General features: G+C 47.5%; 1 protein-coding gene across 1 annotated transcript in view; it reads right to left on the reverse strand.

Annotated features, from left to right (window-relative positions):
- The window catches only part of LOC147442130 (syntaxin-132-like), an 87,961-nt gene that overhangs the window by 39,078 nt on the left and 35,690 nt on the right, over positions 1-13,193 (reverse strand). Inside the window, exons 2-3 of the mRNA XM_086528419.1 lie at positions 9,911-9,994; positions 9,622-9,735 (exon numbers count right to left, since the gene is read on the reverse strand). Of these exons, the coding sequence (XP_086384545.1) occupies positions 9,622-9,639 (18 nt within the window). The 5' untranslated portion in view covers positions 9,640-9,735; positions 9,911-9,994. The remainder of the gene's footprint in view (positions 1-9,621; positions 9,736-9,910; positions 9,995-13,193) is intronic.

The following is a 13,193-nucleotide window of genomic DNA, read 5'->3' on the forward strand; positions in this document are numbered from 1 at the left end:
TTACTGCAAACAATGAATGTACAATGTTGGGAAGATTTTCCCGATGATGTATGATGATTATAGGATGTCGAAATGGGCTGAAAATGGACTGTTTTGATTGCTGGACAGCAAACAGTTGAAAAATGCAGAGAATTACAGCAAACTGAATACTTCCCTCGCGATCGATTCGATGCTCCGATGGCTAGCTGCAATGGGGCTGAGTTTAGGCTGCTTCCGGGAGAGCAAAGGATCAGATCTCCGCGATGGAAAGAGGCTGAAAACAGAGCTGAATGTGCAGGCAGCAATGGGGAGGAATGGTGACGTTGACGATGAGGATGTCTTGCAGAAAACGCAAGGTGCATGCCAGCCACTGGGTACTGCAGAAAACGCTAGCCCAAGGGAGGGGTGCTGCAGGGAAAATGCTGGCAGATGAGAGAGAGGAGCAGCGCAAGAGTTAACGCTAGAGCTCTCTCTGATTAATGTCCAAATGAGGGTGGCCTTTTATACAAATGGGCTGGCCACTTAAACCCTTCAATTTTATTAACCTTAATAATAAAGATTAATACTAAAGATGGGTTAAAAGTGAGGCCTTAAAAATGCTCTAATTTGAAAATGCCTAATCTGATCAGGATGAGACTTTGCAGACTCGTTGCCCTCACAGAGACCTACATGATGACGCCCTCGGATGCCCGCATACATGTAATAACACCCAAGATCCGCCTTGTACAATCATGTTTACGGTAGAGGGTATACAAGGTATGCAACCTAACTAATGGAATCCTCTGGTCATGCACGTCCTTCGAGCAAGCTCACAAAGATGCCAGAGAGACCCCCCTAGGCTAAGACTAACCTATATAACCCCTAGGATGATGCAGTATGTCCATGTGGCACATAGGGCGACTGTGCACATGACATCCCCCCTTCTTAAGGTGAGGCACTATTTCCAAGTTGCATCACTTCTTTGTAGGAAGCTAGCAACGCCAGGTAATTGGTGAAGAAGTCTTCGTCAACCCACATTGCTTCATGGGTACCGCGATCTTTGAATTTGAGGAAATATTGACATTGCTGCTTCTTCGATCTAGGACAAAACCGATGCAAGAGGATCTGCTCCAGTTCCATCACCTTAACTTCATAATTTCGGGCTCCTCTTCATCAGGAATCTCCGCAGGTGACGGAGCCGCTATTGAGATCGACTTGGGAGAACACCTTCGCGTCATGAAGTCTCTCGATGCGAGGCATAGGGAATGGTTCTTCACAGTCAATGGGTGCAATGCCCGCTTGGGAATGCGCAGTCTAGATGGATGGGTAGTGATGTAGCACATAGCCGCATGGGTGCTGCGCCGCAACTCTCGCTTTGCCTGCACATGCAAAATCAAAGTAACAGAGGGAATGCGCTCCTCACCGCGGATAAACACCTACAAGATGGTGGACTTGCAAAGCCACCTTTGCCTAACCCTCCAAAGGCATGCCCAAAAACATGTACTTTCTTTATTGCTAAGAGGGTAAGAAAAGCCATTGACAGGATGAAGACAGGAAGAGCACATGATCATGATGGTTTGGTAGCAAAGCACTTCATCCATGCCAGAGATATGCTTGCAGAGCCTCTTGCAATGATGTTTAATAGAGCCATGTATGAGGGATTTCCTAAGACTTGGAGTATGTCCACGATTGTGCCTATCTTCAAGTCGCGAGATCCTATGCTTTCGGGAATTACCGCACCATCATGGTTGGTCACACTCTGGCTAGGCTATATGCATCAATTCTTGAGTATGAGTTGAGTGGATGGGCAGAGAGAGAGGGCATACGGGCAGCAGGACAGGCAGGGTTCAGGAGAGGTTTCTCCTCTCTTGACGAGATTTTGACACTCAGAGCCATTATTGAGGAGGGTAGACACCATGGCAGGAGGATTTAATGTAGCTTTGTGGATTTCCGCAAAGCCTTTGATACAGTGCCACGAGCCATACTCATACGCAGATTGCAGGACATGGGGGTACCCACGGAGCTGATTTGGGGGATCTTAGCTTTATACACGGGTACGCACTACTCGGGGCATGTCCGACATCGTTCACTCCACCATTGGGGTGAAGTAGGCCTGTCCCCTATCTCCGACTCTCTTTGGGATATATATAGATGAGTTTTCACATTATGTACAGACAGAGGGTGATACAGGTGATTAGCTTGCAGGGACAAGGATTCCGTTGCTACTATATGCTGATGATATTGTGCTGATCTCAGATTCTCCAGAGGGGATGCAACGTCATTTAGATGCATTGCATGTATTTGCACACGACAGTGGATTGTCTGTGAACCTTGGTAAGACCAAGGTAATGGTGTTTAACACTACGGCACAGTGGGTAAGGAGGTTCGCCCCCACTTTTACATATGGTCGAGAGACTGTGGAGTATGCAGATACATACACTTAGGCCGGTTTTCAGTGGTCAAGTATTTTCCCTGAGGCGTGCAGCAGATACATGATTGACCAGAGCCTATGCAGCATTGGGGAGACTTGAGAGGATATGTTCGCAGGTTTAGTTGCAGGAACCTCGGACAAAGCTTTGGCTCTTTGACACTTTGGTCACTTCGGCCATGTTGTACAAAGTGGAGATATGGGCCCCTCAGTTGATCATCATAGCAGAGCTGGCGGTACTGATGGATGGAGATGTATGGAGAGGCCCTTGGTGTCTATGATTTCTCGGATGATTAGGGCCAAGGCCTCAGTACCACATGACATTGTTAGGACGGAGCTCGCTGCTCCTCTGGTAGTGGAGGCCCTCACTCAATCAGTTTCATTTACGCATAGCACCTGGGCTCTCCCTAGAGACACATATGCTCCATCAACACTACACTCTTCGCGACAACTGGCATTGCAAGGAGATACATCATGTTGGTATGCAGAGATGGCATCTTGGTTTCAATTACATGGCTTTAGTATGGATCGGCAACCCCCATTTCAGTACTCTCTGGATGCACCCTCCATCTCCCTCACTAGGGCAGAGATTACCAGGCTCATCAGACAGAACTTGATTCAGTTGGATTCGAAGAGGACATGGATACAACCTACCATGAGTTGGGGACGAAGATGGCTTTCTATAGAGAGCATCTTCTCCAGCTCACGGAGGATGGTTTTGTGATCACACAAGGATTCATGGATACTCATCTATCCCACGGGATACAATGTGCTATTGGTCAGATACGCACATCCTCACATCAGCTAGAGATCGAGACAGGCAGATTTAGAGGAGTACTCGCTAAGTCTAGGATTTTTCAGATGTGTCAGATAGAGCCCCAGACAGAGCTACATTACATATGTCACTGCCCAGTATACTATGGGATACGAGGCCAGTTTCACTGTCTGTTCAGAGAGGTTTTTGGACCACTTTCTAGAGTCATGAGATACCAGGATCAGAGATGCCTCGGATTATAGTTCTTGGAGATTCGCAGACACAAAGAGGACCTCTTGAAGAGGGGCACTATGAGAGAGATCCAGCGACAGTGGCAGATTACAGATTTCTTTCAATCATAGACAGAGGAGTTCAAGCAACGCCCACAACATAGCAGCACCAGAGGCATACTGCTTGATTGGGCGATAGAGTTTTGGCGATCCCGTCGCCCACGGATGAGGGGGCCCTCTCGACATCGACGCAGATTGCGACAAAGGATCCATACCATACTGGCGCGACATAGGAGCTGTCCCGACAGAGTGCTTACCTTGGAGGACATTGAACCTCTATAGCTTTTGGATACTCACCCTTTGTATTCCCTTTGTATCAGCTTTCACCCCACCCCTACCAACTATTTTCTTTTCATTTCTTTGTTGTTTTTTTTGTAGACCTGGTATTAGATTCACCACATGTAACCTTTTGGTCTCATAGGTCATTTTGGCCTTTTGAAGACGTTACTATTACATTATCTCTCTCTCTCTCTCTCTCTCTCTCTCTCTCTCTCTCTCTCTCTCTCTCGTAACCACCCCGCCCCCCCCCCTTGCCACAGCCCCTCGCGTAGCCACCACTCCTCCCCCCCCCCCCCCCCCCCCCCCCCCCCCCCCGCGCTTCCACCCCCCTGCAACCCTGCCCCTCGCCACAGCTCGCGCTTCCACCCCCCTACATCCCTGCCCCTCGCCGCACTTTGTTGCGCCCCCCCCCCCCCCCCCCCCCCCAAAAGGTACAACAGGTACAGGAACAGTGGCCAGCAAATTAGAAATCAAAATTTCGCAAGGGAAAAAACATCAGCCTTTTTGGCAAAACTTTCAGAAAATTTACAGAGGATTTTACAAGAAATTGCAGAATTTAGAAAGTGTAGAAATTGCTGATTTTCAAAAATTGCAAAATTGATAGAAAATTGCAGAAATTGCATAAAACGGAATTTTTTGGTCGTTTTGATCGTATTGTGCAGAAATTGTAAGAAAGGCACGCCATGTATGCTTAATGTGGAACATGTATGCATAATGTGGAAGCGTTTGTGCGTGTAGGTCAATTTTCTCTCTTCTCTCGTTTTTTGACACCGATCAAACATGAGGAAGCAAAACGATAAGGCCGACCCCTTAGAAGATGCAGTTTCAAAGTGCAAAGAAGAAATGGTCGAAACCATTAACAATATCAACCGCCAACTATTAGGGACAATAAGAATGCTCGAAAATCGTGTTTCCGCCCAAGAAAGCAAGATCACGGCAATGGGAGATTGGATGACGGCCCAAGACGGAGAGATTGCATCACTCAAGAAGGAGCTCGCCGAGGCACGCTCATGAAACACGCTTGAAGAAGGAGAATTGCAACATTTAGTAATAAAAGAGCTCAACACGATCAAAGAACAAGTGCGAGCCATCAAAGAGGGGGAAGAGCAACACAAAGAAATGACGACCTCTTGGGTAGACGTTTTCACAAAGACTCAACAGAAGACAGATGAGGCCGAGAAATGGATTGAGGTTGCCAAGAAGGGGAAAGCAAGGAAACAACAATGTCCACACCCACCCTGATTAACCTGACACTAGAAGAGGAGCAAAGAAGGCGTGTGCGCTCTCTACATGTGAGAATTTGCAGCCTTAAAGACAAAGATAATGTGGACGAAGAGGTAAAAGAACTCATGGCTTGATGGGGGTTCATGAGCCGATGCACTCAAGAGCATGGAGAGTGGGCAACAAGAAAAATGGGAGCAAGGGGGAAACCTAGAAAGAAAGGGCACTCATCCTTCGTTTTTCCTCTATGGAAGCGAAGGACTTTTTGAAGAAGAGACCAACTCTTAAGAAAACGGGCATCTTTCTCGGGGATGATCTAACCCTCTCACAGTTCGCTCATATGCAAGAGGTAATGCCAGAGATTAGAGCGGCGAGGGAAAAAGGTAAGATCGCTTTTTATCGAGATGGGAGAGTGGTGATATTGGAGCCACGCTCCACATGACGGTGTGAGACCTATGGAACCACACTCAAAGTTGCTACCTGGAATTGTAATGGATCTATGCATCTTGATGTGGGTGCTTTTGAGGAGAGTTTTATCGGGAGAGACATCATCTTCTACTCTTAGACACATTAGGCCCCTAGGCAGTCTATGCCTCAAATCAGTGGATACAGATGGGAGACAGTTTGTAGACAGGAGACACGATCAAAGCATAGAGGGCGGGGTTCAGGAGGAGTGGCAGTGTTATTCGGGGAGGAGTTGCAGCCATTGATATATATAGAGGGCGGCGCTCAGAAGGAGTGTCAGTGTTATTCAGGGAGGAGTTGCAGCCATTGATATATATAGCTCGTAGGGACAAACAAGCTAGGTACATGTGGGTGAGATTGAGAGCAGAGACTGGTAGATATCTTTACATTGCCATTTGCTACTTTCCCCCGAGTACGTCAGTATATGCACCACCCAGAGGACAGTTCCCCTTCTCTATTTTGGATGATGACATATGGGAATTCTCTAGAGATGGTGACATCATCATTCTAGGGGACTTCAATGCTAGGACTGCCCATCATCAGACAGTATTTTATGATACTTCAGAGGAGATGCCAAGAGAGCTGGATGTTGCAGAGACGAACCTATCCAGGATATCACATGATGGAGAACATACTGAGTATGGACGGCACTTGATAGACATGGGGACTGCACATGGATTGGCCATCTTGAATGGCCTACAAAGATTTCCCGCTACGGGAGGCTTCACATGCTTTCCACATAGACATGGAGCCAGCACGGTAGATTATGTGATGGCACAACCGAGCCTCATCTCTAGTATCCAGGATCTCATAGTTGGGCCCAGACTTGTGGGGTGGCAGTGGATCATGCTAATGTGCCGTTGACCATCTCTTTCCAGTTCAGTGTAGCACACATTCCACGAGTAGTAGCCCCTACTCGCTACACCTTCACGTGGGAGATGGATTCTGTATACATAGACGGGATTTACAGACGCCTATCCACTGAGGAGCCAGGACACAGATTGACTTCCGACGCCTAGTGCGGTGGAAGAAGAGGGCATTTTTGGCTTGACTAGAGCAGGATCTATACCAGCTATTCTTGAGTCAGGACTCGTGTGAGGCATGGAGGCTCTTTCATGAGCAGTCTCCCCCCCTTGCCATTACCTCTACAGAGACCTAGGGTCAGTACGCATCATCTTTGCACACAGTTTCTGGACAGCAGCCCCTTCCCGAACCCCCCGATCCATGCCCACACACATGTGCTTTTTTCACCGTTGAGATGGTGAAGAAGTCCATTGACAGGATGAGGACTGGGAGAGCATATGATCATGATGGCTTAGTGGCTGAGCATTTCATGCATGCCAGAGATCTACTAGCACAGCTTCTAGCAGTTATGTTTAACCGTGCCATGTGTGAGGGCTTGCCTGATACTTGGAGCCTGTCTACGATCGTACCTATCTTCAAGTCAGGAGACCCTATGGAGCCTGGAAATAATCGCACTATCATGATTGGACACACATTGGCACGGTTGTACGCATTCATTCTTGAGCAGCAGCTGAGTAGATGGGCAGAGAGGAAGGGAATGCGTGTTGTTGGGCAGGCAGGGTTTAGGAGAGGTTTTTCTACTCTTGACCATATTTTGACACTCAGGGCCATCATCGAGGAAGGCAGATCCTGTGGGAGACGGATCTATTGTAGCTTTGTGGACTTCCACAAAGCATTTGACACAGTACCCAGAGCTAGATTGATGCGCAGATTACAGGAGATGGGAGTAGTAAGTACAGAGCTCATTTGGGGGATCATGGCACTGTACATATCAGTAGTAGGGCATGTACGCACCTCAAAGGGTCTGGTTCACTCCACTATTGGGGTGAAGCAGGGATGCCCGCTCTCTCCTACATATGTATGTATGTGGATGAGGTTTTTGACTACATTGAGAGAGATGGTGATAGAGGTGCACCGCTGGCATGGACATGCTGATGATATTGTGCTGATCTCCGACTCTCCGGAGGGGATGCAACGTCACTTGGATGCTTTGCATAGGTTTGCCCATGAGAGTGGCTTGTTTGTCAACCTTGGTAAAACCAAGGTTGTGGTATTTAATACCACCCACAGTGGATCAGGAGGTCAGCGTTCGCATTCACATATGGCCAGAGACAGTGGAATATACAGATGCTTACACTTACCTTGCAGTGGTTTTTATTGGACCAGCATTTTCTTTGAGGAGAGCAGCAGAGACTAGATTGACCAGAGCCCATTCGGCATTGGGGAGACTAGAGAGGATGTGTTCACAGGTTCAGTTTCAGGAGCCTCGGACGAAGTCTGGCTCTTTCACACTCTAGTGGCTTCTGTATTGCTCTATGGAGCTGAGATATGGGGGCCTTCATTGGATCATCATGGGAGAACAGGTCATACTGATGGATGGAGGGACATGGAGAAGCCTCTGGTCTCCATGATCTCGCGGCTCATTAGAGCCAAGGCTTCAATACCACGTGCCATCCGAGCAGAGTTAGCTGCCCCCCCACTAGTGGTTGAGGCGCTCACCAAATCTATTTCCTTCCTACACCGCTTAAGGGAACTTCCCAGAGACAAATACGCCCACCTTGCACTTGAGTCCTCCCGACAGTTAGCCAGGAGACACAGCATGTTGGTATGGGGAGATGACGTCATGGTTCCAGGCACATGGATTCAGTACAGACAGATTGCCCCCCTTCCAATACTCACTGGATGCACCCTCTCTGACTCTTACACAGTCCGAGACCACCAGGCTCATCCGCCAGGACCTAATTCAGCTAGACACCAGGAGGACATGGGTACAGCCAGCACATGAGTTGGGCACGAAGACGTCTTTCTACAGAGAGCATCTTCTCTAGCTTACGACGGACGGTTTTGTGACGAGGCCCAGATACATGGACACCCACTTGTCTCATGGGATACGGTGTGCTATTGGCCAGATACGCACATCTTCACACCAGCTGTGGATCGAGACTGGGAGATACAGCAGAGTGCCAACAGAGGCCAGGACATGCACCCTGTGTGACATGGATCCTGAGACAGAGTTACACTACACATGCCACTGCCCTGTCTACTATGAGATACAAGGCCGCTTCCACTGCTTGTTTAGAGAGGGCTTTGGACCACTCTCCAGAGTCATGAGGTACGAGGATCATAGAGATGCCTGGGTTTGTTTCTGCTCGAGCTGCGCAGACACAGAGAGAGCCTAATGAGAGGAGAGGCTAGCCAGTCTTAGAGACACATCACAGACTTCTTTAGAGCAGACGCTAGACACCCAGAGGAGCTACTACCACAGCAAGTCTTGTCGCCTCACACCAAAGGTACACTGATCGATCGAGTGACTGAGCTAGGGAGATCGAGACGCCCACGACTACGGAGGACTACATAGCATCGACGGAGGCTACATCAGAGGATTTGGACCACTTTGGCCCGACATGCACGATGCCGGGTCAGATTGCTGTCCATGGAGGAGATTGATGAGATCTGCCAGCGACCGATGATGGATCTCTTTTGACTTGTGACTTGTGCTTAGTTCACGCCTACCAGTTTAGGATCCCATAGTAATTTTATTTTATCAGTTTATCATTTTGTCATTTCATTTTGTTACTCGGACTTTGTATCAGATTCACCACATTGTAACTCTCTGGTCTCATAGGTCATTTTGGCCTTTTGAAGACGTTAATATAACATTTCATTTCATTTCTCTCTCTCTCTCTCTCTCTCTCTCTCTCTCTCTCTCTCTCTCTCTCTCTCTCTCTCTCTCTCTAAATTCTCACTCAGAAGAGCAGCAGAAACCAGACTTACTAGAGCCCACGCAGCATTGGGTAGATTAGAGAGGATGTGTTCGCAGGTTCATGTTTCAGGAGCCCCAGACGAAGCTCTGGCTCTTTGACACCTTGGTGGCTTCAGCATTGCTCTATGGAACCGAGATATGGGGACCTTCACTGGATCACCACGGGAGGACGGGTCGCTCAGACGGATGGGGGAACATGGAGAAACCTCTCGTCTCTATGATCTCGCGGCTCATTAGAGCCAAGGCATCAGTTGTAGATCCACCACTTTGTAACTTTCGGGTCTCATAGGTCACTTTGGCCTTTTGAAGATGTTAATATAACATTTCATTTCATTTTCATTTTCATTTCTCTCTCTCTCTCTCTCTCTCTCTCTCTCTCTCTCTCTCTCTCTCTCTCACACACACACACACAAAATAAAACCCTAAGTATTAGCCATACTTCAAAAAGATCGTTCATTGCTGGGCGGACAAATGTTCTTTCATGTGTTAGCAATCAGCAAGAGCACGATTTGCCTCACGATGACTTTCACACACACCATCATCAGCTTTTGCACTGCAGAAAAAGTTAAATCTAGGTTAGTTTAGAATTTAAGCAATTTAAGAAAAGAACTGAAAGGGTTTGACACTCAAGTAGGCAGCAGCAACAATGCAACGCATAAAAATCATGACAGGCTTGAATTGTTAAAGTGTCTTAAGTTGGAGAAATGATATTGCCGATATTGTTTTACCTCGTAAGCTTGTTTCTCCTGGAAACTACGTTATGGCATATAGCAAACAACAGCCTCTGAGATCATTTGCAAGTGTTTTGAAAGCTGGATATGGAAGGCACATCCAAAAGCTATGTAAGGGAAGAGAAAATATGTCTTCTCTACAAAACATTCATATATATGATTGTCACAGACGCGAGTGCACACACGGGAAATTGATAAGCTCAAAATAAATAGAACTTGACAGAGAGAGATAGAAGGAGAATTGAACAGTCCCCCCACTTAATAAGAAGGTGGCCTCTGACTAATAAAGCAGCAGATCAGCCCCAGCGCTTTCTCTCTCCCTCTTTCTGGCAGAAGAAAAAGCGATCTCTCCCTCTTCCTGATTGAGGCGCCCCACCTACCCTATTCCTGCCAGCTGCCAAGAGCTTTAAAAGCACATTTCTTTCCCTCTCTCTGGGGTGTGGAAAAGCAGCCAGTGCAAGGAGAGAAACAGCCAGCGCTAGAGAAGAAAAAGGCTAGCGCTAGCTACAAGGAGATGCTGCTGCAGATTTTCAGCCCCAAAGACGATGCCGTCGGTGTTGTCCATGGCTGCCCCGAGTGTACCTGATGTCACCAAGACCCAGTGCACGAGTTCTATCAGGAAGAAGTGCCTACGGAGCAAGTTTCCATGGTGACAAGCTGCTGTTTTTCTCTGTTTTCAGCCCATAAACGTCATAGACGGGGCTGATTTACGAGGAGGAGCCCAAGAACACACCTCTTTTGTGTGTAGGATTGGAAGAGACGTTTCCCTGTGTAAAGATCTCTTCCGGGGAATTGCTTTTCAAGAACCAAGTTGCATTTCGAGCGTCGAGACTTTGGAGGTAACGTTTTTTCATGTTATGATCTCTGGGTGTTTGTTTGCACGTGTACTTCCTCTTCACAAGGGAGTAGGAGCAGAGGAAGGCATGAGCCTCTACGGGAGAAAAGCGCTCTGAGGAACTAGAGCCAGATCAGCCTAAGGGTTTTGTACTTGAGATTGGGAAGTAGATTCATGACATCTGAGAGTGATAGACTCTCGAGTTGGGATCCAGAACTTGAGATTCCCGAGGAAGGACTTCGTGTCCGAAAAAGCAGAGTTGTTCTATGGGAAGAGGAACCTTTGCGAGCAGAGTCGAAAAAGGGTTGGAAGGATGCCATGCCCATAGTCAAGAAGATGAGATCCAGAGGCAAGAACCTTGGTTCTCGAGGATTCGGAATAAGGAACGGAAGTTCCTTGGACTGGGTTTTTCCCTAGGACTAGGAAGCCGAGGCTTCCAGGAACCATCAAGTCTTATTCTAGAACGAACGTGGTAATACGTTCGGTTCAAGTGCTTGTATAGACTTCTCCTCAGTAATAAAGATATTATTATGGGGGGGGGGACCAACCCATCTATTATGGGGGGGGGGGGACCAACCCATCTTCTGGTCCCAGTACTGTGTCGATCTTCTCACTCTCTATCTCTCACTCTCTCTCTATATCCTCTGGCTTAAGTATTAAGTGATTAATTCTATTTATCCGAGTATATTCTATATTGCTATGCGCTCCTATTTGTGACACATATCCTGGCCTCTCCTGGTGCTCTCCTAAATCTACCAGTCTCAATCTCTAGCTGATGCGATGATGTCGCATCTGACTAATAGCAATCGTATCCCATAGGATAAATGAGTGTCCCTGTAGGCCGGTCAAATCACATATCTATCCTCTTTTAGTTGGAGAAGATGCTCTCGATAGAAATCCATCTTCGTGCCCAACTCCTGTGTCAGTTGTATCATGTGCTCCTTGTATCAAGCTGAATCAAATCCTGACATATGAGTCTATTGAACTCTGTCCGTGTGAGAGATAGGGAGGGTGCATCCAAGGAGTACTAGAATGAGGGCAGTCTATCCATGTTGAAACCATTTGACCAAAACCATGATGTCATCTGCCCCAACCAAGATGTTGTATCCCCCCGTAGCGCTAGCTGTCGGGATGACTCAAGGGCTAGTCGAGCATATCTATCTCTGGGGAAGTCCCATAAACTATGCATGAAGTATGCACACACACACACACACACACACGCACACACACACACAGATGAAGTGAAATGAAATGTTATATCTGTGTAGCTCAAGTAGATATAGCCCAAGACATCTCTGATCCTCATAACTCATGACCCTAGAAAAAGGTCCGAAACCCTCTCTGAATAAGCAATGGAAACGGCCCCGTATCTCATAGTACACTATGCAATGACATATGTAATGTAGCTCTGTCTTTGGCTCTAGCTAGCATAAGCGGCATATCCTGTTGTCTGCTGGTATCCCTCTGAATCTACCCGTCTCAATCTCCAGCTGATGTGAGGATGTGCGTATCTGACCAAAGACAAATGTGTGTCCATGTAGCTGGGTCGAATCACAAACCCATCTCCTATGAGGTGGAGAAGATGCTCTCTATAGAAAGCCATCTTCGTGCCCAACTCCTGTGGCGGCTCTATCCATGTCCTCCTGATATCCAGCTCGATCAGGTTCTGACGAATGAGTCTAGTAATCTCCACCCGTGTAAGAGACATCGAGGGTGCCTGTAGAGAGTACTGGAAAGGGGGCAGCCTGTCCATGGTGAAGCAATGCGTCTGAAACCATGATGTCATCTGTGCATACAAGCATGAAGTGTCCCCCTGAAGAGCTAACTGTCTGGAAGACTCAAGGGCCAGTCTAGCATATTTGTCTCGAGTAGTATCCCACAAGCTGTGCACAAAGGAGATTAATTTGGTAAGCGCCTCAATCTCCATAGGAGGGGCAGCTAGCTTTGCTCGAATGATAGCGTGGGGTACGGAGGCCTTGGCTCTGATCGATCAAGAGATAATAGATACCAAGGGCCTCTCCATACGTCTCCTACCATCCTGGCCTACCAAAGATCCCCATATTTGCACCCCATACAACATAGCTGAGGCTGATAAAGTATCAAAGAGCCATAACTTTGTCTGAGGTTCCTAGAACTGAACCTCCGAACACATCATCTCCAAGCCTCCCAAGGCCGCCCCAAGGAAAACCTCAGCCCAGTGAAGTAAACCCCATGGTAAGTGTATGCATCTGTATACTCTACAATCTCCTGACCATATGTGAAAGTCAGTGCTGATCTCCTGATCCACTTTAGTGTGGTGTTAAACACCGTAACCTTGGTTTTACCAAGGTTTACAGACAATCCACTATCCTTTGCAAAACTATGTAATGCATCCAATTGTCGTTGCATACCCTCTGGTGAGTCAGAGATCAACACAATATCGTCAGCATATAACAACAATAAGAT

Source organism: Adiantum capillus-veneris, chromosome 14, assembly GCF_014529385.1.
Source record: "Adiantum capillus-veneris isolate H3 chromosome 14, ASM1452938v2, whole genome shotgun sequence".
Classification (NCBI taxonomy): Eukaryota; Viridiplantae; Streptophyta; class Polypodiopsida; order Polypodiales; family Pteridaceae; genus Adiantum; species Adiantum capillus-veneris.